The 27,856-nt window shown below is 37.4% G+C and overlaps 1 protein-coding gene across 3 annotated transcripts; it reads left to right on the forward strand.

The window, feature by feature from the left end:
* The first annotated feature begins 1,312 nt into the window (after window positions 1–1,312).
* On the forward strand, window positions 1,313–27,103 carry LOC111339299 (polycystin-1-like protein 2). Of its 3 annotated transcripts, none has more exons than XM_088762956.1 (19): window positions 1,313–1,418; window positions 10,605–10,755; window positions 12,806–13,149; window positions 13,435–13,576; window positions 13,763–13,872; window positions 14,614–14,672; window positions 14,910–15,064; window positions 15,623–16,355; window positions 16,658–17,101; window positions 17,295–17,439; window positions 17,773–17,949; window positions 18,113–18,238; window positions 18,354–18,581; window positions 18,801–19,055; window positions 19,596–20,336; window positions 20,750–20,986; window positions 21,451–22,587; window positions 23,118–23,289; window positions 23,796–27,103. In XM_088762956.1, the coding sequence occupies exons 2-19, from the start codon at window positions 10,665–10,667 to the stop codon at window positions 25,451–25,453; spliced, it is 6,954 nt and encodes a 2,317-aa protein (XP_088619082.1). In that variant the 5' UTR covers window positions 1,313–1,418; window positions 10,605–10,664; the 3' UTR covers window positions 25,454–27,103. The 3 variants fall into 3 exon arrangements, with proteins under 3 accessions (XP_088619082.1, XP_088619080.1, XP_088619081.1); XM_088762954.1 differs by having other exon boundaries at window positions 1,314–1,418; window positions 21,451–22,731; XM_088762955.1 differs by lacking the exon at window positions 1,313–1,418 and having other exon boundaries at window positions 10,313–10,755; window positions 21,451–22,731.
* Window positions 27,104–27,856: the final 753 nt, after the last annotated feature.

Below are 27,856 nucleotides of genomic sequence, written 5' to 3' on the forward strand. Positions count from 1 at the left end.
AAATTCCCCGTTTTCAAAGATCATTATTACACCAACTTATTGCCATTTTGGCACCAGTCATGCTTGAAAGCTTACCAAACAACACATCTGATAATAGTAGTGAGTTGACAGCGGTAAACAACGGCTATTAATGCTAGACCGAGATTGAGTTTATAGCTAAATTGTCTAGCGAAAAATATTTCTCACTTATGGAAACGTTCATCTCTGGCAGAACCTTAATTACTTAATTGTTTCTTTTCTAGAACACCCAAAAGCCATTTCATAGTTTTCGCTGTCTAAGAAGGATTTCTGTATTGAATATGAATTGTCGGCACGGCTCTCCTCCCGATTTTCTTTGATTGTTTATCTTTTTTCAACTTCAACTTTTTAAAACAATAAAGTGTTTCAGTAATAATGGATGAGATTTCAACTCTTAAATTCAAGAGGAACTTTTTAGGGCACTAGTCTAGAGCGAATAATGGACGGTCGCGTTTTATTAAAACTTTATGGAGAGATTTTTATCCTCGAGCCTCATATTTCTCAAAATGAATATCAAACTGTTTTTCGGTCTTTAGATTTACAAATCCATTTTATTTTCTTCTTAAGAACAATGCATGAGTTTTTGTCTAAGCGGCTGGATTACAAATTCCTAAAACCGAAAGCGGATTATCCTTAATCCCTCTGGATTATATGTGGATACTTTGCACTTGGAATGAGAGTGTTTGCAATGTTTGTTGTGGCGTAAAGCATTACCAGAACGATTAAAAACCGCTAGGGAGAAATTCTTAATCTTTCAACACATTAAATGAGATGGCTGTTGATGCTTATACATTTAAAATACGTTTTTAAGAGTAACGGATGTGGAAAGAAAGATATTATATTTGTTTTTATTCACCCTTATGAAAATGGACTTGTGCTTGAAATCAGAAACCTGAAGCAGCTGAATTTATTGTTAATTTTTTTCCTCCCCTTCTCAATTTTTTTAACCTAAGGGTGCATCTAACAAGTATAATATGTGACAATTTTTAAATTTTCTCCAGGCATCTCATAATTTTTTAAAACGCAAAGCTTTCTTTGGATTTACTATGTAGAGTATGGATCATGGTGATACGAAAATAAAATTTTTATTTTTCATCTTTCTATCCTTTTCATTTGTCATCCTACGAGGCTAATCTATCTCTCCAATGATTCCGTTCCATCGAAGCACCTGCAAACCCCACATATAGACATGAATTTATAAAATGACCAGCAGGTAAAAGCTGCAAGCCTCTGTGTAATCTTCTCATAAGCAAGATATAATACAAGTTTCCGAAATGAAAAAATCAAAATTTGGTTATGAATAACCAGACAACATTTGAGCTTCGCAGGCTTAGCTGAGTCTATACAGTCATCTCAGTGGTAATTACTTAACTTGCAAATGCAAAAGAGTAGTTCGACAGGTAAGTCTCTGAAGTAAAGGAAAGGTGAGACCAAATTTTTGCAAAAATTACTTCAGATGAGTTTATTCGACGTGGTTAACGTCTAGGGGGAAGTTTTAATTTTCAATCTCTGGAAGAAGACTGATTTTATTCAAGTGAATTTCATCTGTGAGTATCAGCGTATCTTGTAAAAGAATTTCGATCTTTCTTACTTAATTAAGACAACCGTTCACAAGTCTGAACAGAATAGGTATATAGGTTCCTTTGATTATTGCTTCTTATTGAAAATATTTCTTGTTAAAATACTGTGGCTTCGAATGCGTCCAGCTTTACGTGCACTAAGTAAAACAGATTATTGAACATACCCAATTTAGAACCTCATATTTCATGCTGTGAATGAGTGAAATGTTAATCAGTGTCTTACTGTGAGTGGGCTTTTGACGCTCGCTTTCGATCTCGAAGAATTTCAATTATTTCTGTGATTCAGGAAAATGCTCTTAATTCTAAGAATTGGCCATATTGAATACGTGAAGATACTCCAAATGTTGCCCCTTTTTTAACTCGTAAATGGAAGTCTAAGGAAACACTGGTATTGGCTAAGTATTCCTGCTTTCGTTCAGTATCCAATTTGAAATTAATTTCTGTTTAAAAAAAAAATTATTTTTGTATCGTTATTAAAATCTCAGCTATAACCCAGAGACAATTTAATTCCAAGTCGTCAAGGATATTTTGTGGTATGACATATTTTCATGGCATGGTCATGCTAAAAGTACTGGACTTACATGGTTCTCAAACCAAAATTGAAACCCTGCTATCTTTCAAAAGAGCCGTTAGGCGAAGGTGTCAGTGGTTTTGAGGCATAAAGAAACGTTTTCATCAGTCTTAATTTTGTTTTATTGACGATTGTCTCTAAAAAATGGTTGCTGCTCGAATTACATTGGATTTTAATTTGCGTTTTGTTTCGTTCTTAAAGTTATTTGACTTAAGCCGGTGTTAATACTGATGAATCATTTTCAAGTTTGTCTTCGAAGATAACCCATCATGAATTATTCTCGCTCTTGTTCAAGTTAATATATTTTAAGTGATTTTTTAACTCCTTAGAGAAGCTTTAATTTTAGTATGTAAAATTCCATTTCCTACCTAATAGAAATATGTATTTCATCGTTCGGGCATTCTGAGATATTTAAATCCGAAAATTGAAGGAGTAACTGTTATGCATAGCACATGCTGTGCAAATTTCAAAGCTTCAGTAATTTAAAAAAAAAAAATTAAGGAGTAATTTTGAGAATTATATGACTGCAAACTGTGACAATTTCCGAATGATGACATTTTACCTTTGCCTGCGTTCCTCATTTGAATGCCTCAAAAGGGCTCTTTTCTGGTGAATACTCGTTGGATTTTTTATTAAGCTATTTTAGGAGGTCATTATACTTACTACATAGCTTATTGTGTAGCTCTTTGTGCACAGATTCTCTGACACAGTAAAAAAAAGACAAAAAACGTGCCTCAAAATTTTTATGCAGCCCAAAAAGGGTTATAAAAACCAGTGCTCTTAAAATTATACTAATGCTTTTTTCTAGAAAGGCTTTGATTCCAAATAAGAATAAAATGTTCTTTGAACAAATTCGTCTATAATTGGATGATGAAAAAAAAAAAACAGTACAAAACAATTGATATGTTTTCAAGAGCAACACTGGCACCTCCACTTCAGGCCATAATTAAACACGAATAGCCAAATAATAACGGCAATGGGTGTTTCTGAAGGTAATTTAAATTTTTATTTTTTTGTCGGTATATTGTCATACAAATTTAAAAGAGGTGCTTTCCTATGTTGACTGATTATATTATAGCTTACTCCGGCGATAAAGTTTATTGATAAGTTACGCGATGCGCCTGAGCTTCTCTGTGTGAAATTTTTACGTACACGCAGATTGGGACTTGGGCATAAAGGTTTAGATAACACTCGCTGAATTCATTTTTCGGAAAGAAGTTAAACTATAACAATCACACTGTTGGCTATCGTCGGCTTTGTAAGATTGTTGTTTTGTTACTCAGATCCTAACTTCCCCACGACTCGAAACTGGTCACTTACAACGGACCATCGATACTTGAAACTTAGAGCCTATAATAACACAGCGAGCAGACCAATCGGTTTTCACGAAACAAGCCAGTAATACTCGACCGCGGGCGAGTTATTCACCTGACTCCACTATCGCCCAGGATATTGAAATGTCAGTCATTGAAACGAAAGACAGTCCTTTCCAGGCTTGCTATTTTCTCCGATAGCAAGACGAGCTCCTTTCACAAACGACTGTTGCCCCCGCTTTAACGTCATTCCTCATTAACCCGCAAATTATTCCACGCAGTCGTCATTAGATGGCATTATTTTGTGCTGATTCATGCCTAAAGAAGCAATTTTATTATATACATACCGAGAATTACGCGCCAAAAAGCATCGACATAAAAATAGTCTCTTCGCGCTAGAGGAGCCAGCTGATTGGTCATATCATTTTTTTTTACTAGTGAAAAACGACTTATCGACGTACTGATTGGCTACATCATTATATCAAACCGTTTTGCTCGCTCGCCGCTCCTCTTGACTGACAAATAGTACATTTCTAAGAGCTTAGGCGCATTTTTCTTTAGAAAGATGGCTTCAAATCAGACCAACCGCTTTCAGAGCCTTGATTCATCAGTAGAAGAGTTCATAGACGGACAGGAAAATGAAAACACCAAGAAAAAGATCGAACACGATGTCGCTCTGTTCCACGAATTTCTCAGGTTGTTTTGAAAGGCGAAACAAAAACAAAAAAATTAAGTCTCGGGTTTTCACTTCTTTATTTCAAATTTTGAACTTCCATAGAACTATTTCGACATATTTTCAGGATGTCCTAATTCATTCTACCTAGTTCTTCCTTTTAACGGCATTTTCGCTTGATAATTTAGATGTAAAGAAGTATTTTACAACCAAGCCATCTCAGTGCAACTCCCGAACGGCGACTTGACCGCGCGTTGCTTTCCTTTCAAAGAAAATAAAGATATGTTTATCTCTGAGTTCTGTTCGCTTATGAATCTCGGTATGTGTATAATAAATAAGTTATTTCACGATTAGTTCGCTTGTACGATTTTTATTCACTCGTTGTCAGTAAAACAAACTCACTCGCTGCGCTCGTTCATTTGTTTTACACAACTTGTGAATAAAAATCGTACGCGCTCACCAACCGTGAAATAACCTATAAATATTGTTGAGGGGTTCTACCACTCGCTTGGCAAATTAACAAGAGGTACTGAGACTCTGTAATTTTCTTCTTTATTCTCCTATACTGCTGCTTCTAATTCAGCTAATTTTCTCTCTCTCTTGTTCCACTGCTTATTTCTACTACTTTCAGCAAGGAGTGCTCCAGTATTAAATACAAAAATCACAGACATGTTTGGGTTAGCTAACCGTAGGAACTTCCAAAACAGGATGTTCAGTGTGGGTAAAACTCAAGGTCAGTTTTACCAACTAAAACATGACCACCTAGCAAACTAGTTATCTTCAACCATAACAAGGGATTAAAATGTCTAGCACGGTAAGTGCTGAGCCAAGTTCAAGCACACACTAAAAATAAATGATCAAAACTATAGATTCATCAAAATAGCTCGTAGGGGCGAAAAGGCGAGACTTAATAAAACAAAAGGTAAACCTAAAAATGCTTGAAATATCGAGCCTTGAAAACGCTCTACAACAATATTTAGCATTATAGCTACACCCAACAGTCAGAAATTTTCACAGAATTCCTCTAAAGTTTTCTCTAAAACTCCTGCGAAAGTATCACAAGAGTAGTAAAGATGAGATGTAGGTTTAGGAATGTCAAGCGAAAGCAACAACTAGTTCTAGTTGACTGAATATCCGAACTTGTGCATATTGTACCACAAAATGGCAATGATGTCATAAATCAAAAAATTTGCTTTAATCAACTAGACAGAAATATTGACTGAATTCCCACAAAAAAACACATGCAAGGAAATAAGAAGATTCGATGTTTGTTTAGAAATACCAATCGATTTATGAAAAAAAGGTGTTTTGGCCAACGTAGGCATGATATCTTACGCCTTTGCTAGAACAGCCACATATATTTCGTCTTTTCGATTCGTTTGGTTTATTATATTTTTAGTCTTTCTCTTACTGAACAATAGTATTCCGGGCTTATGACTAATCGTTTTAAATCTAAAAAATGGTAATATGAGCAGGTAAAAAGGGCTTGGTAGATTTAACGAGGCGTCCAACTGCCATGAAAAACAAATACAGATTTGAGAAAGTTTATCACAGCTAATTCTTAGCACCTCGTTACAATGAATGATAGGGTATACATCGAACACGGAACAAAGAGCCACATCATCGCCAGACGGCAAGGAAAATCTGGTTATGAAGCGAAGAAAAAATTAATAACTGTGTTTTTCTCGCCTCTTAACAAGGAGCGTTAAAACAAAACAACGGGTTCTCTCGGTACAAAAGTGCTAATTGCAAATAGAGTGATATTCAAAGTCTTGTGGTTGAGATGTCCACATAATTACCAAGTATTTATGTTCTTTAAATTTGCTAATTGCGCATAGACAGCCGGAGAAATTTCAGTTTTCAACTCAATTACCTTTCTTTTTAATCTATTCAGTCACCCACCGACAGATCAATTCTAGTTTTATTAGCACAGCCTAAATAAAGGATGTTGAATATTCCCCAATAATTCATGGGCTAAAGCGACATAATAGCTGCTGATGATTAGGCTTTAATTGTTTGCTTCCGTAATGAATATGAATAGAAGCGGCTTAAATCAGCGATAGGTTAAAATCGTTACTAACTGTGAGGAAAGTTTTGCTATTGTCGTTCATAATGGAAATTTTAAACCTTAAATATACACAGTAAGAACGTTTGAATCTTTCACTCCTATATCGTTTGAACAATTTCCTCAATCCTTTGCTTTGCTTTATGACGGAACGAGATAATATTTTCTTTTAACCTTTTGACAAGTCTAATTTTTGCGATTTTCAGACCCTTTCTTCAGTTCACATTAAGATTTATGTCTGTTTTTCGAGACAGCTATTGATCTAGACTTAATTGTTTTCAGTAATTTGGGCTCAGTTTTATGCCTTGATCGCAGTATCCATGAAATCCGTCACTTTGAACGAATGTCATCCTGAAAACAAGATATCGATAAAATAAGTTTTACTTGATCTTGAACTGTAAGCCAAGAAACTCTACGAAAGGTAAGTAATTATAGGAATTTTGCATCTTTAACACGTACAATATTTTACATGTTCACTTTAAGTACTTTCCTATTGATATTTGAGAGATAAGTTCGTGACGAGTAGGCCTTGACTAAATTGTTTTTACTATATTTAGTATCACTGTTAATAATATCAATAATATTACTGATTTTAATACGAACTTGAAGTCCAGAGTAACAAGTAAAATAATACAACCGAGAAACAAATTTTCACATTTGGTCACCGACTACTGGAGTCATGTGAGGATTTTTTAAAAATCTTCGACCGATAATTGCATATTTGGTTTCTAATGAAGTCTTCGGAAGCTTGCCAATAGTTCGGCCAAAGTAATGTGGAAAATAATTGTAAATTTACTTTGTATTTAGCTCTGTTTCTATATGGAAATTATACTGAGAATTAAATTACAATTTTCAAGAGGAAGCTGTCACTTGGATGAGCATCTGCATTTTTTTTAGTTTTCTTTGTTTTACAATCTTCGATTTTTTTTGTTTTTGAGTTGAAATTTCTCTTCTAGAGTGTGCTTTTTTTTTTTTTGTCATTTTCATGTTGTTCCTTGGAAGTATTTTTCTCTTGAGGTTTGAGAGGTCAACTTTTGATTTTAAGCCTCGATTAAATAGTTTTTACGACTATTATTACAACTATTATTAGTCATAAATATTATTGATACTGCTATCTTAATTCTTTATTTTAATTGTTATTATTATTATTATTATTATTATTACTATTATTATTATCATCATCATCATTATTAGTAGCATTACTGATTTTATCCAAACTTGAAATCCAGAGAAACAGGTAAAATGACAAAACTGAAAAAGATTATTGCGACGAATACAGGAGTTTTAAATGTACGAGGATATTTAAGCAACTTTTGACCGGAAATTACAGATTTGGTCTCTGATGAAATTTTGGAAAGCTTTCACCCTTGCCAAAAGGTATCCGGTCAAAGAAATGTGGAAAATTATTTTAAAAAGGTAGATATTTATCTATTTAGCTTCGTATCTACTTTTATTATATAGATACTATTAGAATACCACTTTTTTTCCTTTTAGTAAAATCATTTCTTCATCGCATGAAGTGAAGATACTATTTTTATCTTTAACGTCTGAGGATATTAGTATCGCCATGGTTACTAGCACGGTAACTTTTGCTGTTATATAATTTTTCTCTTCTTCGTTAAAATTTTGACATTTTGGAGCAGAAAATATAAGTATTATTGTCTTTATTTCTCCTTTATAACTTTATATCCGAGTTTCACAACATTTTTGTGACAGACATTTTGCCATAGGCGACCACTTTAATTGCACTATTTTGCTGTTTCGAAAATAAATAAAAAAAAGTTGTGTTTTATGTGGACATTTTATCAGTAAAGGTTGTTTAACCCAAATTCATCGTGGAAGAATTAAAATTTTCTTGGATCATATTTCGCGTTTGTTAGGCTAAGTACAAATACGATTAATTCACGACCTCGTGAATTCACATTATAAATCTATTATTTTCTGATGCAATTCTACCTATTTTCCTCAGAAAGTTTGGTTTTCAGTGAGGTCACTTTGATAGTGTTTTTAAAAATAAACAAAAAATAAAAAATAAACTATCGTGAGAAGTTGAAGGGAGGTCGAGGTCGATGGTTCGAGCCCCGGCCGGACCAACAGTCAAGGTCTTAAGATAACTGAGGAGAATGCACTACCTTTCTATAATATCAAGAAATGGATAGACATTCCAGTCTTCTCGGATAAGGACGAATAAACCGTAGGTCCCGTCTCCTGCATCTACTAATTAGCTAATTTGGTTAGGCAGACGTTAAAAAAACCACTCACGAGATTACTGTGATGTGGTCTGGCCTGTTGACTGGGATTGGGGGGGGGGGGCATCTTCAAATAAGTTTCCTTCGACTGTTTGTAAACTGCTGACGCAGTCCGGCCAAAGTCCCCCGAAAAGTGTTGTAATGCGCATTTGATCATATTCACATGTTAATTTGCGCAATATAAATATTAAGTTGTTATTATTATTATTATTATGTAAATGTTAGCAAACTTAATAATGTACATGAAAAAATAACGCACGACTGAAAACGAGTGCATTTTTCATGTAACACGGCTGAAAAGTTGTGAACACGAGTGCAAATTACAAATAGCTCGTGCGCTGTCAAAATTTCGTCTGTCTTGACCCTCTGTATAATGCTTTTTTCAGGTAAATCATTAAATTTCAAACTCTTTTCATTTACGTTATTAAAAATACGTTGTTGTGCACAAAGGAACCGGGAACGTTTTGAAAACGAAAGGTTGTTTAGCTATATTGTGTTACTCTGCTTTTAGCATCCGTGTGAAATTCGTAAATGAAGTCGGTGTATCACTTTTGACTCAACCCGGCTAATGTTATCGCACAGCGTAAGTAGGGCCCGAGCAAGCGAGGTTAGTTACCAGTTTATTATATGGCAGTCGGACCAAACTTGTTTATTTTGAGTTTCCTAGCTTTTTGCGAGCAAAAATACACAGCTCATGAACGTTTCCTGGAAACGCTTCGTAAGGGAAAATACGGAGCAAGTAAGAATTAATCAGAATGTTAGCTCGGATTTACCTCAGGACTACCCCTTGCCATATGATAGTGTTGAAGGCTATGCTCATATACATTGATTTGGTTTGAAATGCGTTTTTTAACACCTCAGGGATTTGCGTGCCCCGGCCTAGCAATATTTCACGATTTTTGTTCTTAGCCTAGCTATTGAAAAACTAAAGCTTGTGATTTAAAAACTAAGCTTTGTTTTAAATCACAATGATAAATGGCAACAACAGAAGCTATACGAATCGTTTCGTCAGAGAACTACCGGCCCTGAAACTTTTCGTGAACATTTGAAATAAAAAGAAAAAGCTCTTTTTTACAATCAGCAAAGACCATCCGTGGGTGCTGCCAATATTTGTTAAGTATAAGCCAATATTTGTTAAGTATCGCAAGTTAAATAGGTATTTGGAACCGTTAAACAATACCTTAACTACCATTCATGCAATTTTTAAAGCTAGTTATGGATTAACGGTAGTTTATTTTACTGTCCCTTGCCTGGTCAGGCGTCTTTAGCGAACAGAAGCCAGAATTCACCACTCTTCTGAGGAGACGCTTTTGGGAAGGGTGGTCCGTTTTCTTAAACGAAATTGTTAACCATGGTTAGGGGTAACCATCAATGGAGCTAGGCATAAAATGCCCAACGCTTGTCTTTCCGTTTTGTTTTCGGTTTTTCTAAGTTCTCAAGGATGTAAGAGGAACGTGCAAAATACATGAATTCACTCATAAATTAAAATTTAGTTCTGAAGCGACACGAAAAAGACCTGCTTGCAAGAATTAAATTTTGATCTAAGGACCAACTTTAATTCTTGAGAATTCCTACAACGAATGGCGGTAGCCTGGGTAACTTGGTGTTTAAAAATTATTTACTTTTTATATCTGTACGCATAGAATTTTAAGGATGTATAAATTTGCTTTCAAGGTTCACTTAAGCTGTACTTTAGCCTGAATTCACGAATGCTTTCGCGATTATTTTTATAGCACCGTCTTTGTGTTTCCTTTATGGACGCTATTCTACTAAAGTGCCGCTTCCTTGCAAAAAGGTTACAAATTATAACAGCCCATTTCCGAATTACCTTAGGCCTCCTTTTCAAAGCGATGTCCTGGTGCTCATTCTTTCATGTGATAATAAGTTTTGATTCACATGCAAATTAATCTCATTTCCGTAAGAATGGTTGGGCACTAAGCCTCGTTTTGAATTAAAAGGCCAGAGGTAATTAGGAAATGGACAACTGTTCCCATCCGTACTTTAGCCCCCACTGACGAAGTCCAGTAGTTTAACCACCTGTTCTTTAAGTTGTGTTATACCTGGATTTCAGCTACGTTTATGCGACCTACAAGACGGCGAATATCAGTCTTTTTAACTACTCTGATTTTGTAAAGGACTACCAACTCAGGATCTGGACGAATGGTTGAAATAGCAGAAGCTTTAGGGTAAGAATCATGCCGAGGAAATTACCGCCTTTGGTGCTTGTGGGACGTCTTTTTAGCTTACTCTTCATGGCCAATCGTTCAGCTATTTCTAGGTGTCCAGGTAACGTATGCTTTGTCCTTTGTATGTGTATAATTTGCCTGGTACGCGTGTGTGCGCAAAGAAAAATGTACCAGAGTAAACGAATGCATACAACTCTTCCATAGAGTTGTGAAAAATGTCTAGAAAGAGAAACAGGTGGTCCCTGACGCTTTTTCATCGTATTAATATTGAAAGTAGATTTAAAAGAGGAGCCTTTTTGAAAAGAACGAGACTTAATTCTGATAGAACACATAAAAATGTCTCCTAGCCGCTTTATCATTAAGAAAGCTTTTTAAATATCAGTTGTTGTTCGCTCCATTTGAGTGAACATTAAGCTGAAATTCCAAATTCGTCATCGCAAATTTTTATTGCCAATAGAGTTGAACTTCGACTCTTGGATATTCAATTTAAAAACGTCCCTATTCGGAATTGAAGGGGGTTTGTACTTAGTCCAATCTAATTTATGATAATTTTTTTGCTATGTAATAGGACAGATTTATGAACCTGCATTCAACTAAACATCATCTGATCGAAACTTCGTATTCTTGCTATAAAGCTGTTTAACCGAACAGCATTCGCAAACGTTTATATAAGGCTGCGCTCACTCGTGAGAGATACTTTCAGCACTCGAAGATAAAATTCGTATCCCCGCGCGGCCATGTAATATTCTCTATATCTCGGCCGCGTTACAAAACCGTTTCCCAAATTTAATTATCTCCTAACGGAACACGGTCATGAATAAAATAATGCTAGAGGCGAAATTACCCGCTATATTTGTCAACAAAGGGAAAAAACAATCCTAAAAGGTTTTAAGAGGGTGTTAATTGTCTCCTCAAAAGCTGCTAGCATCATATTTTAATAACAAAATAACTTAATAATATTCTCCCTTAACTTGATTTATTAAAGAAATTTAACTATGTATGTTTTCTTATTTTCCTCGTAAACTAGTTTTCCAGTGGAAAGTTTTTTTTTGTCAAGTGATATTACGAAATTAACGTCAGTAAACTGTCAAACATCCTTACAAAAAATGACAGAAAAAAAGATAGAGGCAACTTTCCTCGTTCAGATAAAATCAGCAGAAGTTAGAAAAAATATATACTACTTAACTAGAGCAACATTTTGATACTTTTACGAACAAACAGAAGAAGCCTTTGGTGTGTGTAATTCGACGACAACGAATTAATTCGATACGAGCGAGTAAAGACTTCTCATCTCGCCTTATATAATATAATGCACCTAATGTCTAGTACCCTGTCTGCGTGGAAATGATAAATTTAAGTCACTTCCTAAGCCTTGCACCAAGAAATGGAAGAGTACCAGTGTCAACTGATGATCTCTAGGTTAGACTTTCAAAATATCAATTTGGGTTTTGTAGATGCCGTGAAGTTATTGGCAACTTATGTTAACTTTATTACATGATTGAGGAATGAAGTAAAATTATTTTAAAGGAGTTGTAATGAACCTTTGGCCAAGTTTCTTAGGTATAGAAAGATCGAACTGATCGTTTGCACGACTTTGAAGTTCCGTTGCATCAAAGTTTCCTTGAACAATGCATCACTGTATGGGCAAAACAGCTCGGTAGGATAAATGGGAAAATAAAACAACGATCAATGATTTGAAAATAGAGTTGTAACCAGGTGGGTTCACATCTATTTGAAATCATCACATCGGTAAAATGTTTTGTAAGACTCTTAAACAAATATTCTAAAATCTCACTATTTCGACTAAAAATACTCTTAGTAAACCTTCATTAGAAGAAAGTGATAAAAAAAATTATAAAAGCATGAGTTTTATGGGAAAAAAACAAATCTGAACAATGGTTATTAATCCATTCGTGTCCTTCAGCACTTAAGTCAAATACCCTTGTGGCAAGTTGAGGGGATTCCATCTCCCAGGCTTCTAGAAGTATTTCCCGGCTCTTGTGCGTAAGATCTAAGATGATTGTCAGAAAAAACCGGTGACCGGAACTCATTGTAAACAATGTCAAGTCTCAGCCAAAGCTGACTTTTGTGGTTAAAGATAAATTAGTTCAGCACACCAATTACGTCTAGGTATTTGCCTCTCCACACAGAACCCTGCACTAAACCTCTGGGAATCTCAGATGGTCGAATTCGAGATGATCAAATGTCTGCTTCGAGCACTTATGGCGACTTATTTGAGATCTTTGGAGCACACCGAGCAAGACTAAACTTAACAAGCTGGCCTCCTGGATACAGGGCCAATGTCGATGCACTCGAGGATTTTACGTGGATAAAGATCACGCTGGACCAAGACATGGTGATAACAGGCATTGCCACTCAGGGCTACGGCAATACATCTTTTAGCGAATGGGTCTCTAACTACCTAATCTTTTACGAGAAGAAAGGGGCTGAGGTAACAGCATCATGTGTAAATACAGATGGCGAAGTAATGGGGGTGAGAATTTTAGTGGTTGAAATTATGTACTTTTAAACGGCTTAGAGCGTAGTATGAAATGCCTGTGCATTGAGCCACAAAAAAAAAAATGGAAACAGCTTGTTGGGGCTTGTTGGGGCTTGTTGGGTTTGTAAAATCCAAATGACAAATCCAAATGGCTATACCAATGGTGAAAGAAAATCGTCAAAGCTGCCTATCGCTAGTCGATACTTGTCTCTGGTTTTATTGCAATCTGTTTAGTCGGTCTTCCGTATCTGTAACCAGAATTTTTTTTTGTTCTCGTAGATGTGTAATGGAAATGTCGACTCAACTTCAATCCGATACCATAATCTTGCTACTCCTGTGGTGACAAAAAGCGTCTTAGTCAACCCAGTGACATGGAAGGATAATATCGGTCTTCGCATGGAGCTGTATGGATGTGAGCCAGGTATCTCATGTGATTTCTCATTTATGGTTTGCCCATCAAAGTAAAGAAAAGGAATTTGCCTCTGAAATTGTATTTACACAAAGATACTTTGAAAAGGAAAAATGAACTTTAGAGGAAGGTTTCGTAGAAAATCTCCGTCTACTTGATTGGATTAAATAGTGTCGCTACATTTCCTCTTCTCGTTAGAATTCCATTTCGTGGCTGTGATCACCATACAGAAAACGCGTTTCAAACTCGACTACGCCAACTCCACAACCGGGAGCTACCTTAGCATGAGAGACGACGTGATTGCGGAGGTAATTTTGTATTTGTGAGCCTTTGGCACAAGACGAGGACTCTTAATTAAATGTATGAGCACGTCTTATCGCCAATACTATGAATATCTTGGAGGTTGTTTCGATAGTGCCTCCTCTAAATAAGAGGATATAACGAATAGTGGACCAGAAAAAACCGTTTAGCGAAACCTCTCAATATATGTGATAACAAAGTTGGTCAGTTTCTAGCTCTGTAAATGGATCAGAGAAATATGTCATTTTTCGAGTCAAGGGCGTGGAATAAGGAATAGGCTCTGAATCTGTTGAGGAATACCACCTCAGATCCCAGGATTCCACGTTCTGATGTTCTACCACTGAGCTGCAGATCTAGAGAACCTCTTACTGAATAAGACTGAATAAGAATAATACTGAATAAGACTGAATAAGAATTAGGTTCTTGTGTAATGTGTCCTGCATGAAGAGGTCATTCTAATAAAAAGATTAGGAAAGATGGTCCTTTACCTCGTAATATGGTTTAATTATAATGTTTGATGACTAATAATTTCGAATGCTACCGTAGCGATAGACTAACATTTCCTCCAGGTTGGGTGGTAAGGAAATGGCCTGCGATTTCAAAATGGGTGAGATTGATTTTATGCATGTACTCGCATCGTGGAAGGTCGGTTTTGAAGTTAAAAGGGGCGAGTAATTATCAGAACACTCATATGTAGCGTTTCATTTTATTTCATGTAGTTTAGGTAATTTCTTTGAGTCTTCATTTAGGTAACAGACTTGTTGGATGAAGTTTCTGGGTTTCTCTTCGCTAAATTGCGGACTCTGAGGTAGGAAAACTATCCAGGCAGTTGATAGCTCTTTTTAAGACGCTCTTCAGAAAGATTATCCCCCTAATTTTGGATGGGATTTGCCTAGACTCTGCGTATAATTGTGTTTTTAAAACTCCTCCAACTTCTTGGGACTTTGTCCTCAAGGTCGCAGAGATGGGAACGTGACCGTTATCCAAAAATGCTCTTTTTACTATTTAGTTGATGTTCGTCTTAAATCACTCTTGCTTTGATTAGTCCACAAGCAGTCCACAAGAAACCTGTTATGGCTGCAGAAGTTCAAATTTATTGCATTGAGTCGAGAAAGGCTGCAGTAGCTCAAGAGCTGAATAATAGCGTACAGAATGGCTTTTCCTCAATTCTTGGCGAATTTCTTTACCTTGAGGAACTTTGTAAGTAAAAGCAACTTACCTTAATTTGTATTGAATGGAAAAAGTGATTATTCTCGCTAGCTCATTTGAAATTCGGTTTTAGGACCTATCCTCTTGTCCTAAGTTTTCTACTGTTTACGAAATCTCTATCTGGGACAGCAATGTTAGTATTCGAAAGGGCAAAAGAGAGGGCTATATACAAAAGTTTGGAGCCGACACTTTGTTTTTGATGTTGTTGTAGAACTTTCCCTCAAGAGTTCGGAACCTAACTTTTAGATACGTACACTTAAGTAAGCAACGGGGGAAAACTAAAGTCACACTGTGTGAGTCACGCATAACACTCTCCTCACTAAGCCTAAATTAGAGAATAGAAACTATAACAGACAATGAAGCAATCGTACCTTACTTAAAGTCGATGGCCGTGTCATTATGGTCTGGAACCTGAGAACGATAGCTTTTTATTCCTCTTGAACCCTAATAACGGCAAATTTGATTCAGGCATATCCCTGAACATCCACATAGCACATGGAAAAACTTCTATAGCATTGCAGTTAAAATTATCTTTCTTTCTTCTTTCAGTTAACTGTGAGTGCGACGTTCCTTCCGTTAAAGTCGAGCTGGGAAAAACCTTGAAAAATGCTACGATTATTTACACAAACTCTCGTTTTCTTCTTAAAGCGACTTATAATGGAAATTGTAAAGATGATAACTATGGTGGCTACGAACTACATTGGGAGGTGTCCAAATGCGAAGAAAGTACTGGCCTATGTAATCAAATTATTCCTTACGGAAAGAATAAACCTGGTAGACCCAAATACCTTTTCCCAAGGCTGTTTGGGGCTAGTTACATGTATATTCGGTGTGTCCTGAAAAATCACTCTCAGCAAACCATAACTTACGATTATGGGTATGCTCGTATCACACTTCCGCCACTTGTCGCAGTCATCGAGGGGCTGTCTAGTGTTCTTAAAGGCAATGAAAGTGTTGTGAGATTGGATGGGTCGGCGAGTTATGACCCAGAAGTAAAACACAAAAATTCAGAAGGTCTCTCATTTACCTGGTATTGCCGAAGAGAAGGTGCGGGGCAAGATGACAAGGGTACCATTTGGACTGTCTCACCAAAGGAAGTTCGTGTTTGTCATGGGACTGAGTTCAGGCATTTGAACAATTCCTTGGCCACTCTCACTCTAGATTTGGGTAAATTAAGTGGAAATAACGCATACGTCTTCGAACTTTTGGTCCAGAAGGGAGATAGATCAACTCGAACGATTCATAAGCTACAAGTTGAGCCACCGTTTAAGCTCTTTATCGGGTAAGAGACGAGGTAGTTAGAGGGAAAATGCCTCGGTCAGGAGATAGAAACGTTGGGTTAATCCTTTACATGTAAGATTACAGTGTGCATTTATCTTTATTTAAAGCTGGTTGTTGGGTAAATGGGGCCTTTAGTGATAGATTCTATAGTCTAACAGAAAAGTGTGTCACTTCTTACCTGCCGAAATTACAGGTTAGCTTCCTAATAGAGACTAGGATCTATCGCCCCAATCTATCGCGGACGTTACCATTGCAAGGACGACATTTTTTGCTCTCCCATATAAAGTTCTCTTCGTTTTTTAGATGCACAACAAACTGTGGGGCCAAAGTTAGCGCTAATCGGCGGTTGACGTTAAGAACTTCCTGCTCAGGGCCGCTTTGCAACAGAATAGCGAGATACAGCTGGTCATTATTCAAAATGAAATCTAGCGGCGAGGAATGGCTCGAGGTACCGAGCTTTGAGGACAAAATACTGACAGACATCGATAGTCCTAATTTAGTCATTCCGGGAGATGAGCAACTTCTGGAGAAGAGCAGCAAGTATAAGATAAAAACAGTCGTAACGCTTTGGAATGAATTCACTTTCACGGAGGACTTCATTTTCCTCACTAACTCTCCTCCTCGTGCAGACAGCGGTAGGAATGGGTGTTCCGCTACACCAGCTGAAGGCTTCGTGTTGACAACAGAATTTAACATTAGCTGCCTAGGGTGGTTGGATGATGATCTCCCCTTGACTTACGAGTTCAGGTGAACAAAATAAGAGTATTTCTCAGAATTTGAGGATATAATAGGTTTTTTTTTTAATTTTAGAAATTGTGATGATAGGATAACAAAGCCAAATGAAAATTTATCTTATTTCATACCAAGAAGACTTTCTATAAAATGATGTCATTGTAGTTATATTTAACTCTCCAACCACATATATGCCTCTCTACTTCAGGTATCAGACCAGGTCAGGGTTTTTAGTGATAAACAGTGGTCCAAAGTCCTATGCCATCGCACAGCTGCCACTTGGAAAAATAACATTAGAGGCCAGAGTATCAGACTTCATGGGTGCCTCCGCAATTGAACGATTTCAGGTGCAGGTAATGCATCTACGTGATCACTTGAGCTTATATCTGTAATAAGAACTAGGGTAACAGAAAAGATTACGCCCTAGTGGGATCCCTAGAGATCATCTGTGGTCATTTGTTAAAGGCTTTGAACTAGTTATAGTTACTTTCTTCTCGTTTTCATCTTCGATCGGAATCTGGTCAGTATATCAACATTTGGTGACGTGCCTATAACCCTTTTCAATCAGTCAACCGTTAAGTTAGTTAGTCAGTCAGTTAGTCCGTCAGTCTCTGAGTCGGTCATTCATTAGTCTGTGGGTCATTTAATCAGTCAGTCAGTCATTTCAGCAAAAACGCTTCTTTCAGGTGAAACCAATACCTCCAAAAGATATTTTCAAACTTGTGGAAACGTCGACAAGCGATGGCAACAGCTCACTCCGAGGGATTATAAATAAAGAAAACGTTGATGAGGCTGCACAGATGGCATATTCAATAGTGACGGCAGTAGAGGAAGCCAATATGGCCATTGAAGATAAACAAAGGGTATTCTACGATGACATTAGGCTTTATTGTGAGCTCAAAATAAAAATTTCCAAATACTTTATTTGCCCCTTTGCACATTTAAAAAACATTCCTGCCCCTAGAGTTAAAGAGCAATTTGCCGAAACACCAGAAATTAGATTGTGTCTGTGAAATCTTTCCTCAGGTAAAGGAAGCAGTGCTCGAACAGATTTCGGTTGTGGAGATTAGGTCAATGCAACAGGTAACTCAACTATCAGCTGTTGTTGTCGTAACGACGGAGGGAGAAAAAGACATGAGACTTACAGCTCAGGTATGACAATACCTCTCTCCAATCTTTTATTTTTCAAATTTTTTACTCTCTGGCTTTTCACATCACTCAGGCAAGGATAGCATGATTTCTAAGCGTTGCTCTTAATCAATTGTAGGAAAACGCCGTTGGCCTCTTAGAAAATATGACGGAGTTCATAGCCTCGCAAATAAGTGCTGAGGTACAGAATGTTGACTTGGTTGAAAACATTGGAGGAAATCTGCTACAAGGAATTTCCAACTCGCTCAGCGCATCTGCAAAAAAGGCTGCCGTCTTTGAGAAACAAAACACCGTAGTGGAGAAAAAAGGCAGCGAAGATACTAATACTGACAGTACGAGGAAGCAGGTACTAATGAAAAGTCTGTGTTGGAATTCGCTTTTTCAGTACTTTTTTGACGCTATGTGAAATCTAATAATTGACATGTAGAGCGACCTTGAAAAATATGGATGGCATTGATTTTACTTATCTACAGTGCTCCAATTGATAATTTCATCTATCCAGACAGCATTCTAAAATTCACTAGAATTCACTGTAATATAAAATTATTACTTTATTAACGTATAGAGCGAAGAGATTGCCAAGAAAACTCTCCATCTGATCGACAAACTAGGAAGTGGCCTCTTAGAAACTAAAGTAGCTGGTGAAAAACCAAGCGTGTACTACACCGATAAGTTGTTGATGACGCTGTATCGACAAACACCGCAGAAAATTTCTGGGAAGACTTTGGGTGAGGGTAAAGGAAAGGTGACCCTTCCATCTCCTAATATCCTGTTTGAAAACATGAAAACTATGGAAAACATGAAAACTGTTGATGCTCAGGTAGGAGCTTAACCGTATGTCAAGCCTAAAATAATTTTGTAGTTACTTGATGAAAACCCAACCAGCCCATAGTCGTCAGTATACAACTATAGTCAGTTGGTGCTTCCCGTTAGAAAACATAAGCTCCACCATGAAACTTTAAAAGAGAAGTAGTTTTGCTGTACTGAAAAATTTTGGTGGGGAGGGGATGATTTAAAATTGAATTGTGGCTGGCAAACTAGAAACACCCAGCCACTTTAAGTTTTTAAGAAACCGCTTCAAATATCTTATACAACGAATATATGAAATTCATATATCTGAACTGCGGTTATAGAAACGTATTTGTGCGAGGATCGTGCAAAAATACGTTTTAAATTCTTATGTTGCGTACTTTTGGTAACCAAAGACTAAAAAATTCGCCAAAGGAAGGTTTTACCATGCCTGTTCCCTCAAAGGAAATTATATCTCCTGCCCTAGCGGACCCACGCGAAACCTCCTCAGGTTCCCACGCTTACACTATGGTACACTGTTAAAGCCTTATTCTCCTTTTTTCTGCGTTAGATGACTTCATTTGAAGAAAATCCCTTCACTTGGGATAAGAGTGCGAAAGGTATCCAATCGGAAGTCGTAGAATTCACCTTAAAGAATGGTGGAACCTCGCTTAATATTTCCGGCCTCCAAGAACCAATTGAGCTGTTTATTCCAGTTATCCGAACAGACCCAAAGGGCCAAAATAGATCCCACGAGGAATATTTCGTAAAACCTAGTGATGGCTATAGAAACCTTCAATATCATCGAATTGATATTCCATCCGCCAATTTGAGGGTCTCTTTCAAGATTCGGCCTGAGAAAGGAAAATTCTTGGAAATTTTCGTCGCAGCCCACAGGAAGCCGACATCGACTGACTTCCAATTCAATACCCGTCTACCAAATTATTCCTCCTGCTCAGCGTTTTCTAAACCAATTGGATATTACAACTGCGCCAGTAATCCATTTGAGGTCTCACTATCAAGTAATGTCACTGGAAAAACAGGTGTTCACTACATTGGCATTATGCATGACTCCAATACAACTGAAAAGTCCCCCAGCAGAGTTAAGCGGTCGTGCGGATACAGCGGACGGCGTCAAAAGCGTTCATGCATTGGGGTCAAAGATCCTCCCACTTTTCCGCCTCCGACACCACTGATTGTAGAGCCCAAATATAATGAAAGTACAGACGTAAACTACACGATGGCAGTGACTGTGACGAGCTGTTTGTATTGGTCAGAGAAGAAGCAGAGCTGGACGAACAAAGGGTGCTCAGTAAGTAAAGCAAATACCGTCTTTCTAATTATGTGAGGATGTCATAGCATCATTGCATTGATCAACCTGTTTTACTTGCTGAAGAGTTTTAGTATGAGACGATAATCACTCTCATGGTCATTTTCTAACTCTTTTCTATTTATTCACATTTTGAAATGAGGTTAAGTACTAAATTTAAATATTTCCTGAAGAATTGCCCTAATTTGAATTGTAGTCGTTGCGCAATATAATACTGATCTAGCTATAGACTGCATCTAGAATTGCTTTTTTTGTCAAACAGCACAAATACATGTAAGTTCTTGATGGTGTAGAAATCCCGTAGAAGTGAACTTGATTTTCAGCAAACACAATGCTGCTAGATTAATTCTTTTTTTTGTACCATTCATTTTGCTTTTTGATTTTCCTTAACCTAGATTGGACCAAAAACAACGTCAGCCAGTTTGCACTGCCTTTGCAACCATCTCTCAGCTTTTGGAGGGGATTTCTTTGTTGCGCCAAATCCAATTGACTTCGACAAAGTGTGGGATAATTTTGGAAAGTTGACAGAGACTGGAAACTTCGTCGTGTTGGCAACTGTGTGTTCCATACTTGGTACTTATATCGTGGGGCTTGTTATCGCCCGAAGAGCGGACAAAATCGATGAATTGAAGGTGAAATGTCGTTTAAACTCGAATAAATTTACATGGCAAAGTAGATATATAACATGAACGGCGACGAAATATAACATTAGCTAGAGCAAACCCTCTCTGTACAGATTACAGCATACGCTAAAAGGAATTGAAAGAACCAAACGTCCGAGGACGATCGGTTTGATCATGTAGATACAGAGCTTACTGGTAAGAGTAGAAGTTTATGGGTCATGGCTTAGCTCACCAAATCCTCTTTCTTATTCCCTGGGGGTCTCTAAAAATTGAAAACCATTGATTCGACGGTGGCGGAAAGTATCCTTGGGCTGTGACAAAACTGATATTCCGAGGATCTCAGATTATATTTATGCTCTGAGAGATTGTAGATTGCATATATAAAAACCCTGGAAAGAAATCTAAAGGCATTCGCAATCGAATTCGTAAGAGGATAAACCTTTGATACTTGTGTGACTTATTTTAATTTTCAGGCTGTGGGAAATGTGTTTTTGAGCGAAAGTACTCCTTCTGGTTGTGTGTACAATGTGCATGTACAAACTGGAATATGGAAAAACCAAGGAACAACAGCACAAGTAGGAATAGAGCTCTATGGAGAAGAAGGATGCAGTGGTCCTATCTCACTTTCCGACTCCAAGGCAAGACAGATATTGTTTGCCCGTGGCAGCTTAAACAGCTTTACTTTCGCATTACCAACCTCACTGGGGAGGTTATTTAAGATACTTATTTGGCATGACAATAGCGGTGAAAGTCCTGCTTGGTTCCTTCAACAAGTACAGGTGGAAGATGCCAGCAGAGGAGACATAAGGCATTTTTTGGCGAACCGATGGCTTGCTTTAGAGAAAGGATCTGGGGAGATTGAGTTTGAAATTAATGCGGCCGACAAATACGAACTCACAAAGTTTAAGAATCTATTTGCTTTTAGAGCGGCAAAGAACCTAGGTGATGGACATTTGTGGTTGTCTGTGTTTACAAGACCGCCTCATGTTGCGTTTACACGTTGCCAGCGATTGTCTTGCTGTCTGTCAGTCCTGTTTACTGCTATGGTAACTAATGCCATGTTTTATAATTTTGGTGCGTCTCCTAAGGACTCTTTCCAGGTTGGACCCTTAAAAATGAGCTGGACACAGATCAAGATCGGGATCCAAAGTAGTTTGATAGCGATTCCTATAAACATCTTAGCCGCTTTGATTTTTAGAAACATCAAACAGAAGTCTTCTGAAAACGTTTTTGACATAAGAGAGAGTAAGCCTGAGGAGAAAGATTCAGGTTGGCTGCCTCCCTTGTTTGTCTACATTGGATGGACGATTTGCATTCTGACCTCGCTAACTTCTGCAGCATTCATCGTGTTGTACAGTATGATGTGGGGCAAGGAAACTTCAAATCAGTGGCTAACTTCAGTTACTGTGTCGGTCATTCAAGACGTGTTTGTGTCTCAGCCAATTAAAGTAATTCTTTTGGCTTCCTTGCTGTCACTTATAATCAGAAAGCCGCCTAATCGTGATAAGGTTCATGGAGTGACGTATCAGAAAAGTTATCTTAGCCATAAAACAGTTGCTAAGCCACCCCAAGGGGTTGAATTGGAGAAAGCTAGAGACTTCCGCGTTAAGGTTAGGGGAATGTATAAAGTTCTTGGTGAAATAACTCTTTTCTTAACTTTTGTCCTGCTTTTACTCATTGTATGTTATGGAAATCGAAGTCCTTCACGTTATGTGTTGACGACATCTATGAAAGACGCCTTTCGTAATTTCAAGGTACGCATTATAACTCGCTACAGGCTTTTTTTTCGTAACCTATGTTTATCAGGCATGAAAAGTATTACAGTTCGAAAGCCTAGTCATGCCAGCATACTGAATGTAATTTTCACCTTTCTTTTATCGATCTTAAACAATCCAACACATTTCAACTCTTCAACGAGAGAAAAAGCTGGTAAATTGCGACTTGACTCTCATTTAACAAGGAGAACTAAATGCGACGGACCCTTGTGGATGGCAAACTTTGAAAACGACTCCCTCTAAGCCAGTATGTTTTCATATAACTTATTTTTCGAAAACAGAATTACACAAAATATTAATTTAATTAATCACACAAGAGCGCCAATTGACAACGAAATTGTAACCCTTTCTTTCGTCTTTTTAAGGGAAGAAATATTTCGTCATTTTGGACTTGGGTACGAAGTAGACTCTTGCCAGCGCTTTACGACACCAAGTGGTACAACGGGCGGATCTTTGATTACGATGAAGGTTTCTTACGTGACAGAGAGCTTTTCATGATCGGCATGCCGCGTTTAAGGCAAATCAGAATAAAACCTGGTAGGTGTCTAGTTTTCTGAAAGATTAAAAATTACTTGAGTTAGCTGATTAGTCATTGAGATACAGGATGTTTTTCACTCCAGTAACCTCAGGACATTTCTCTATGAGTTACTGTCCCAATTTGGCGGGTTACATATAGAGAAGAAAGAATATAACTTCCCACTCTAGATTGTAGTGAAACCTCTTTTTAAATGCATGCATTTCTTCCGTTGTCTTTTTTTGAGCGACAATCTGCAATGCCCATCGACTTGGCAGGGCCATTTGAGAGATAATCGATGAGGGAAAGAATTTTGGGAAATAGTTTTGTTCTTCAGAAGCGAATGTAATCGATGAGACATTTCGTTCTATTGCACTGAACGCCTTTCACTGGCAATAGACATTTTAAGAAATTCTAGATCTGTATCTAGCCACTGCTCAACATTTTTGATAGCAATTTCCCGTCTTATTGAGACTTGAGAGTTTTTGCCTTTTTCGTTTGATTTTGAGAAAGTTTGTCATAATTTCAGCAAGCGTCTGTGTATGTTCAGACAAAACACCGCAACTTGGAGAGTCCTTCCCAAGATGCATTCCTTCGTATTCGCCCCGAGGAGAGTACAGGACGACATATAATTTGCCTGAGTGGATCCCAGTGAGAAGCTTGAATGATAATCAGTCGGTGTTTGAACTAGAAAGATTGTGCCCTAAACCTTGGAGATATAGAACTTCCTGGGAGTTAAAAACACTTTCGTATGAAGGATTTTACAAAACATATGATGGAGGAGGATATGTCGCAGACTTGGGCTACAATATCAGGTCCGCTTTAGGAGTCGTTAAGGAGTTACAGACAAACAATTGGATGGATGATTTCTCCACAGCTGTTTTCGTAGAATTTACTATTTTCAATCCGTCTAGCTCACTCTTCAGTGTGGCGAAATGCCTGTATGAGCGATTCCCAACAGGAGAAATAGTATTTTCCAAAAGCGTAAGAACCCTCACGTTATTCACGGCATCCAATAACAACTACCAAACTTTCCACGAAGTCTGTCAACTTCTCTTCATGGTTCTCATTTTATTTTTCATCATTAATGAGATGGCCAAGATCTATAGGAAAAGGAAAAAGTATTTTACCAAATTTTGGAACTGGGTGGAAATTTTACAAATATTAACCGCGATTTGCACTGTTGTCATGTACTTCTTGAAAGCTAAATACACTAGTTGGTTCTTAAGGAAAGTCAGGAGCAATCCCTTCGAAACTTCAAGTGCGGATTACATTGTTCTATGGTCAGCGGTGGAAATTTACGTACTGTCATTTCTCATATTCATCGTCACCATGAAGTTCCTTAGAATCATTCGTTTTAATCGCCATGTGTGCCAGATGTTGGGAACTCTCGCACGGGCCATGGGCCCGCTTGTTTCTTATTCCGTTGTGTTCATTGCAACATTACTGGCGTATACTCAGTTCGGCTATTTATTGTTTGGTTCTACACTACCTCCATATTCTTCGTTTTTTAATTCCCTTCGCGCCGTTTTACAAATGCTTCTCGGAGGAAGGATGTACTTCTATGAGATAAAGTCAGTAAATGGCTTTCTGGGGCCAGTGTTCATATTACTTTACATGCTAACAATGGTCTTCATACTCTTAAATATGTTTCTAGCCGTTTTAAACGAATCCTACTTCCAAGTGGTTGAAATGCCGCAGAAGGAATTCGCCAATGCCGATCTGGGGGAGTTTATGATTGCTTACCTGATTAGAAACATTAAGCTGATGGGACGACGATTGATTTCCTCAGTGAGAGAGACCCGCAAAAGTCCCGCGTCAGGGTGTCAATCGAAAAAGAAGAAGTATACGAGTAACGATGGACACTCGTTGGAAGTCCAGAGATTGTTCACGGCTGAAGTCCAAACAGAAATAAGCTTAACATGTCCAATAGCGTCAATGGAGTCTTTCGCAGAAGATATAGATGATACAGATACTTGTAAAATCCATGAAAAAAATAGTATAAGGGCAGTTATAGATTCTGGTAGCATAAGCCTGTCTAGTCTTCTATCCATAGATGAGGCATTTGAGTCAGACGAGGATGATTATCTTGAAGAGGTGCTACTAAATGTTAAGAGCGCATCCTACTCTTCCGAATTTGTTTTACGTTTGTTCCCATTACGTCGAATAATAGAGACTAATGTGTGAAGACTTCCCGACGCCTGACATTCGCGATGTGAAGCCAAGCGGAGTAAAGTTACGTTTTAAAGAAAAACAATTGTATTTAAAAAGTGGTGCAATTTTTTAAAAGTATTCAGTGTACCTAACGGAGTAAGAGCTGTACATACTTGAACATGTCAGTCACGAGCAGCCAATTGCCCCGGTCCAACTTTGAATTAAGAAACAAGAAGAGGCATTTTTTTCCTAAAGACACTTTTAACACCCACAGGACAGACAAGGTATTTTGATGCGACCGGCTTCTCATTGCTTGGGCAAACCAAAGGGATAAATCGTTCAGTTATTGGGTGTAACAGCATAAGCGTCCTCGACAATCAGCGATTATAGATACAAAAATATGGCAATTGTGACTCCATGTGCTTTCCTGTTATCTTAACAGAATGTGATAGAATTTCTGTCGTGTTTACCATCTTATACACTTGTGTATGCACTGACCCTGGCACTCTTATTCAGTTCCACGCGAACTTTTATTACGCACAGTAAGCGATATATAGCAATTTACAAGGAGGTGAAAGCAAATATGTTATAATGCGCTTATTTTTCAGTCTCTCTCTGCGTGAGTTGCCACAAAAGACATTTTCCATAAGAAGGAAAACTTTTAAATCAGGAATGTCGGTTCTTTTTGGGCAAACCCGCGCTTGTATCTTGATTATACTTGTAACCTCGTTATGTTATGTTAGGTATTTTTAATTCTTTCAAATCAGCACCTTGGGCTGTTTATCCCATTTGGATTTATAAATGCAACGATTTTATGTTATCTTTATATGATCCAGCACGACAAACTAATTTCCTCAAGCTATAGATGCTTTAGGATGCAAGTCCCCGAGCCCCATAATATTCTTTTCATTTATTCTCATTTTTTCTCGCAATGTACTTTGATGCATTCGTCTTTTCTGTTTTTCCAAGTATTATTCCACCTATACAATCATTTTTAAATATACTTTTCTTCATTTTCACTGTTAGTAACTGGCTTTTGGGAAACACATGAATATTCCGTCATTACCCTCCAGTCAAAGAGGACTTAATTGTATTTATATCATCTCACAACTGGATGCCAATTCTGTTTCTCGGTTATTTAGAATTGTTTTCTTATTTTAAGTAAATCCCAATTTTGTTCATGAATGTTGACCATAATTTATGTTATAATGTCAGATATACAGAAATCCTTTGAATCTGCTTCTTTCAGTTCATATAATAATTCTATTCTAGAGAAAAAGATGATCCCTACCCAAGAAGTGAGTGATGTAAATCAAGATCTTTTAAAGTAAAAACACAAAGAAAAAGAAAACATTTATCCCATTTCCTCTTTACCTTCTTCAAAGGTGTTTTCCATTTATTATTTGTATTGCCCTCTGGCGACGTTTGAGAAAAAAGAAAATATAAATATTTAAGAGATCTCACTCTTTTAATATAAGTGAATCGCGTAAGTGAAAACAAATCGTATAGCAAAATTGATTTTTCTCTAAACGTGTTTTCTACTCAGAAATTGAAGTCACGGAAATCAACCTTTATTACATTAAGCTTTAATAATATATTTGGAAGTAGAGGTAAGATATTCTAGTTGAATACAATAAAGGAATGTTGTGGAAGGAAAATCCAGAACATTTGTTTTTCCTTTAATTGACTGTTTTTCGTTACGGTATAAACGTTTTTGCCTAGTGTGTTCTTTTAGACTTAGGGCTCTAAAGAATAACGCGTCGGATAAACTTCCATGCAGTACCATTAAACATGATTAAAAATATTGATTTGATAAGATCTGTATGAAACAGGAAATTTGAATTAAAAGTTACCAGGAGCCAATGACGTAGAGAGATTTCGATTCGCGCTAAAGTTATAGGTAGGGGGTTTATTTGGGAAAAGTAGCTTTGGTTTGAGTTTCTGGTTTCATTTCAAAGGACTGACTACAAGTGTAGCGATAAAGTTGTTGGACACGCCGGTTCGATCTCGAGGCGCTAGTTGTGTAGGTAACAATTCATTTTCGACCTTTTATCCCCTTTGTGGAAGGACTGAGCCTTAATCCTAGTGGTAAGCATTCCAACAAGGAGGCATTTGATGAGCTCACTCAAATGTTCATTGCTCCCTGGATTCAGTAATGCATTGACTCTGGTGTAATAGGCTATTGCATGCCAAATGCTTTTTCCGGTTAGCTATTTGTATAACGTCAAAATGCCTACTTAAAGATATACTATTGATCTGGTTTATTAAAATTGACCAGAAAGGCCTTTGATCTTGCAGTGAATAATAACTCTATCCTCCATCATTCGACTGCTTACTAGGGGCATAAAATTGTGTGGAAAATTAAGCTTTTGCTGCCTCTTTTTTTTCAATGTTTCAGTTAATTATAATGCGTGATTTATATCTGAATAACAAATG

Source organism: Stylophora pistillata, chromosome 6 (genome assembly GCF_964205215.1).
Source record: "Stylophora pistillata chromosome 6, jaStyPist1.2, whole genome shotgun sequence".
In the NCBI taxonomy this organism is placed as follows: Eukaryota; Metazoa; Cnidaria; class Anthozoa; order Scleractinia; family Pocilloporidae; genus Stylophora; species Stylophora pistillata.